The 5,988-nt window shown below is 41.8% G+C and overlaps 1 protein-coding gene across 1 annotated transcript in view; it reads left to right on the top strand.

The window, feature by feature from the left end:
* The first annotated feature begins 912 nt into the window (after window positions 1-912).
* The window catches only part of FDPS (farnesyl diphosphate synthase), a 19,543-nt gene continuing 14,467 nt past the window's right edge, over window positions 913-5,988 (top strand). Inside the window, exons 1-3 of the mRNA XM_042440962.1 lie at window positions 913-1,080; window positions 2,612-2,752; window positions 5,288-5,368. Of these exons, the coding sequence (XP_042296896.1) occupies window positions 940-1,080; window positions 2,612-2,752; window positions 5,288-5,368 (363 nt within the window). The 5' untranslated portion in view covers window positions 913-939. The remainder of the gene's footprint in view (window positions 1,081-2,611; window positions 2,753-5,287; window positions 5,369-5,988) is intronic.

Below are 5,988 nucleotides of genomic sequence, written 5' to 3'. Positions count from 1 at the left end.
GGAGGGTTGACTGTGGCCCTCTGGGCTTTCGCAAAGGGCCTTGTCCCCTTCAGCATGACAGCCAAACAAAATGTAAAAAGTCATGAAAGGGACAGCAAATGTTTTATCAATACAAGAATCAATAAAATGAAATAAAAGATTAAAGTTGTATCCAGAAAGGATTAAAATAAGTGTATATGAATCCTAACCAAATTTCCATAAAGTGAAGCAGATAAAGAGATATATAAAGGAGACATACAACTGTTTCGTAAGTGTGAAATAGTTTGTCATGAATTACTGCAGGTGCTTTGTGCAAGCAAAACACATTTCAACACACTCTGTCTTCATCAATGGCCCACAGATAAAAACATTAGCCACTCCTTCACAGGTGGGAGAACAAATGCCTTGGCTTATATAAAGCGTCTCTATTTGTGGTAATACACACCAATCTGTTTTAGATTAGATGAAACGTTTGTATGTCCTCTGTTAATTCTGGCTTGCACAATGCATCTCTTCTGCAACAGTTTGTGTGTAGCTGATTCCAGATTGATAACATGTCTGTATGTCTTCCTTAGTAGTATGGCTCAGGCATACGTGGAGAACTGGTTTGGAGTGCTTTGTTTGAGAACAGCTGTTCTGATGTATGGAAACTAGATTGGGATTTATGCTGATTGTGTAAAAATATTATTTTATCCTGTATTGATGAACACATATTTTATATATTCTCACATTGTTGATTTTCTTGGCTATGTGGTTGTTACATTTGGAAAGGCTTTTCTCTTGTTCTGTTGCTCTGCCCCATGATACCACCATTTCTTTCCCCAATTTTGCTCATTTGTTACTCCCCTTCTAAAAGATCAAGAAGGCTTAATTACTAGCAACACTATCCTTTCTTATGCTGTTTCTATACAAACTCAAATTTTCCACCCCGCTGTGTTTCTCTGCGTTCCAGTTGGAAGGATGAGCGGCAATGGAAAACAGATCATGGGAGCCACGGACAGGGAGCAGTTTGTCGCATTTTTCCCCAAGATTGTGAAGGATCTGACAGAAGATGAGCTCCACCAGGAGGATGTGGCTGATGCTGTTGCCAGGTTGAAAGAGGTGAGGCACTGATGGAAGGAGTTTTCTTAAACAGGCCACCATGAGTGGGGATGAGTTGTTTCCAGAGTTTTCTTCTGACTGATTTAGAGCTAAGTAACTTCTGGCCTTCAGAAGTGGTTGGACTGCAACTGCCATTGTCCTCAATATTGGCTGTGCTAGTTAAGGCCTATGGGAGTTGCATTTGAACATCTGGAAGGTTGTATAGTTATCATTCCTGGTCAAAAGGCACAGCTAGGGACAGGGTTGTTAGGAATAAATTCCATACCAGGGACACTGCCAAGCATGTTCTGTTCCTTGGAGCCACCATGGGAACCCAGGGAATGACCCCCAGCTGATGGTCTTGTGGCATGGAGAGGACTAGGTAGACTCCTGTATCATCTTGAATGTGCAACTGGAGTTGTACATGCTTGATTGCAACTCCTCGAAATCTTAGCCAGTGTAGCCAACAGTGAGACATGCTGGGAGTTATTAGGAGTTGCAACCCAATAACATAGAATCATAGAGTTGGAAGAGACTGCAAGGGTTATCCAGTCCAATCCTCTGCCATGCAGGAATTATCAATCAAAGCATCTCCGACATATGGCCGTCCATTCTCTGTTTAAAGACCTCCAGGGAAGGAGATCCATCACTCTCTGAGGGAGTCTGTTCTACTGTCAAACAGCCCTTACTGTCAGAAAGTTCCTCCTAATGTTGAGGTGGAAACCATTTTTCCTTTAGTTTGTATCCATTCTTCCGGGGTCCTGTTCTCTAGAGCAGCAGAAATCAAGCTTGCTTCCTCCTCAATATGACATCCCTTCAAATATTTAAACAGGGCTGTCATATCACCCCTTAACCCTCTCTTTTCTAGGCTAAACATCCCCAGCTCCCTAAGGCGTTCCTCATAGGGCATGGTTTCCAGACCCTTCACTATTGTAGTTGCCCTCCTTTGGACACACTCCACTTTCTCAACATGTTTTTGAATTGTGGTGCCCAGAACTGGCCACAGAATTCCAGGTGGGGCCTGACCAAAGCAGAATAGAGTGGTGCTATTACTTCCCTTGATCTTGCTATACTTATATATGGATACAGCCTATTTGGAGAGCCACACAATTTCCACCCTACATTATGTTGGTAGTAAATGGGGAGTGGGCAGGACTGGAAAAAGCATCTTGCCACATTCTCATAGGCAAGTATGAAATTATTACAGCAGCACTTGAGACCCTTGGAAGACCCTAGCAGATCTCAGCACTAATGTAATCATTTCATAGCTGGCTGCAGGGACATAGCTAGACACTTTCCCAATTCTACCTGCTTGCCAAAAAAACATGAAATGGCTGTGCATTGAGTTTCTGAGGCTCTTCAGTATGTTGATGGGATGCTTCGACCACTGCGAAGAGACAAAGGCATACTGACCCCTGCAGCAACAACAAAAAAAGGTGAAAGGACATATGCAAGTGTATGGGATATTTACGCCTACATATCTCACTAACAGAATGTCAGTCAGTAATGGTCAGTGTCATAGCAAATATTTTTGTGCCCATTTCTCCTGCAGGTAGTTGAATACAATGCCATTGGTGGAAAATACAACCGGGGACTTACTGTGGTATCTGCTTTCCGGGAGCTGGCTGGGCCAGATCAACAGGATCAGAAGAGCTTTCAACATGCTATGGTTGTTGGCTGGTGCATTGAATTAGTGAGTATTTTCCTCCAGGGTGTGACAGTGGTGGAAGAGGCCACTGTGGACTAGGCTACATATAATCGGAACTTTCCATGTACAGTGGTGCCTCGGGTTACGAAATTAATTCGTTCCGCGGCTAATTTCGTAACCCGAAAAGCCTTCGTAAGCCGAAAACCCATAGGCGCTAATGGGGAAAAACAGCGCCGGAGTTTTTTCGTAACCCGAAAAAACTTTCGTAACCCGAAACAATAAATCCCTATGGGATTTATTCGTATCCCGAAAAATTCGTAAGCTGGGTATTTCGTATCCCGAGGTACCACTGTATCTGTATTGGAGACAGTGTCTAACAACTCTAGGAAGATAAACTGTGAAATGGGCCCAGAAAATTCATACAGTGTGTATCTGTTGCCTTGTGCTCTCTGTTATCCCAGGGAGAGGCCTGGACTGTCAAAGGGTTGGGATAGCCATTAAAAAAAACATTCTGCAATGAAAATCCTGCAAGTTACTAGCCACCCATCTATGACAAGAATACTCCCTCACACACAGCAAAATACATGATTGACTAATAGGTCTCTTTCATATATATATCACACACACACACACACATACACACACATACACACACAGAAACACATGTGAATCCCTGTAGGTCACAAGTGACATAATTAATAATCAAGGAAGACTCCAAGCTGTGATTATATTCTATCAGAGTTAATTAAGATAACATTACTTGCTTACTTGCTAATTAGCTTACTTGCTGTTCACCGCTATGATCTTTGGAATAGCGGTATATAAATAAAACAAATTAATTAATTAATTAATTAACTGTTAGGGGAAAAATTCAGGAAAAAATCAGCCTCTGCTTTATAGATTCTAGCAGAAGTTTTGATTGTGTAGGTTAGGATTCGTCAACCCAGATTCCCTAGAAATCTGGGGTTCAGTCTGAGCTCACTAAGGGTGAATGAACAATACAGCAGATTCTGAAAGGCACTTTCATCTGCCTATAGAAAATAATCCTTCCTGCCCTGCTTTATGTTGTCCACACAGACTTGATGTCCAAAACCAGCATCTGCCATATTATACATTTTTTTCATAGCAGGAGAGGTTTCTGTGTACCAGTTGCAATACAGCTTCTGGAGGCTAAAGATCTGACTTGGCTTCTGTATGGAATCCAGCACGTCCTTTGAAGCAATTTAATCAACATTTGCGAGGGCTGCCCTTCAAGTACAGCCCCTCATTGCCTCCCAAATGTTCCTCTGCAGCTCCAGGTGGAACTTCAGGAAACTGAATGCAGGCTTTAGCTCACTGTTTTTCAATTCTGGCTGAAACTAATCTGTCCTACTGGTCCCCCCACCCCACCCCCAAATATACAAGGTGACTTTTAGTCAGGTTGAAACCAACCCTTGTTATCAAAGCTCATCTATATGGGTTTTCCTTTTCTTTTACAGAAAAAGAGGGAAGTGTCTCTGCAATATGAAACAGTCACAGTAACTCTTAGGCAACATATTGCAATGCTGAACATCAACATACTCTAGGCTCAGCCTCAGGCTACAGTATATTGAGATAGCCTTATGAACTAGTGAACTACCTTTATGAACTTTCGCTTCTTCTTTTTTGTTTTAAAGTAGTGTGGAGCTTTTATTGTGGTCTGCTTAAAGGCTCCCTCGGTAGTCCTGGAGGAGAGCCTCCCCGCCAAAAAGTTCTTATTGGCCTGTTACAGACTGCCAAAATAAAGCTGCTTCAGGTCTCTTTGGAGGTATGCTGTTTAAATGATGCATGGGTCCTAAGAGTCCGGAGGTTGTGCCAAAGCCACACTCCATTCCTAAGGACTAGAGTGCAACTTTGGTGCAGCTTCCAGACTCTTTGGATGCATGCATCATTGAAACACCATACCTCCAAAGTGACTCGAAGCAGCTTTATTTGGGTCTGTCTGTATAGGGCCTTAGATACCTTTATATATTCTTAAGTACTTCTAGCTATAAAGAATAAGCTTCATGTTAAGAGGAATTATCTCTTTGTTTTCATGTAGGAATGCCTCTTCTAAACAGGAATTGCATGTTTTGTATGCATGTGTGTTGTTTCTTTAGAATTGTATACTTTTTAAAATATTTTTTTGCAGATTCAGTCTAGTGATTAATTTAAAACTCAGCCAGGTATTATACAACAGAAACAATGCCATATCTTCCTATGTTATCTCTTTATTTTCTTTCCCCATTTTACTTGTTTTCTTTTGTATGTGTGGCTATATTGTTAAAGTTTTGGGGTGGCAGGTTATACTGTGACACTTTAGGGAAAGCCTTGTATGTAAGCTTGGTTTCATACATACAAATAATAAATAATAGCAATATTTCAATATATTTTCCTCTCTTTTTTTGTACTTGTACCAAATTAATATATAACCAAACTATAGGTCTTTTTGCTTGCATATATCCATCCTTTTTTGCCTTTTCCTTCTCTTTTCTTTTGAAATAAGCTTGTTGAGGGCAGAGACTTCTTTTTTGCTTATTTTACTTGCTAAATGTTTGATGATGGTGTCTGATTTCATTGCAGCTTCAAGCCTTTTTCTTGGTGGCTGATGACATCATGGACCACTCAGTTACACGACGGGGACGCCCCTGCTGGTATAAAAAGGTACCAGTAGTTAGTATAGTGAAGTCTCAAGACTTGATATCACACCTTTTTCTGGTTAGACGTCACAGATTAAAATCAACTCAGTAAAACAAACATGAAAATAGTTTTTGTGGGTTTTTCGGGCTATGTGGCCATGTTCTAGAAGAGTTTATTACTGAGGAGGGAGCAAGCTTATTTTCTGCTGCTCCAGAGACTAGGACCCGGAGCAATGGATGCAAGCTGCAGGAAAAGAGATTCCACCTCAACCTTAGGAGGAACCTCCTGACAGTAAGGGCTGTTCGACAGTGGAACACACTCCTTCCTTGGAGATAATAGTGGAGTCTCCTTCCTTGGAGGTCTATAAACAGAGGCTGGATGGCCATCTGTCGGGGATGCTTTGATTTGGATTTCCTGCATGGCAGGAGGTTGGACTGGATGGCCTTTGCGGTCTCTTCCAACTCTATGATTCTATGACGTCTCGGCAGCATCTGTGTCTGGCATCTTCAGAGAATGCTAACTTGGAAGAGAGTGGGTATATATATACTGTGTGACCCTGGGTGAGGAGGCGTGATTCCCATGTTAATCTGTGTATTGACAATACACAGATTAACATGGGAATCACTCCTCCTCACCCAGGGTCA

Source organism: Sceloporus undulatus, chromosome 9 (assembly GCF_019175285.1).
Source record: "Sceloporus undulatus isolate JIND9_A2432 ecotype Alabama chromosome 9, SceUnd_v1.1, whole genome shotgun sequence".
NCBI classification, from domain to species: domain Eukaryota; kingdom Metazoa; phylum Chordata; class Lepidosauria; order Squamata; family Phrynosomatidae; genus Sceloporus; species Sceloporus undulatus.
This window is presented reverse-complemented; position numbering and strand designations above follow the sequence as displayed.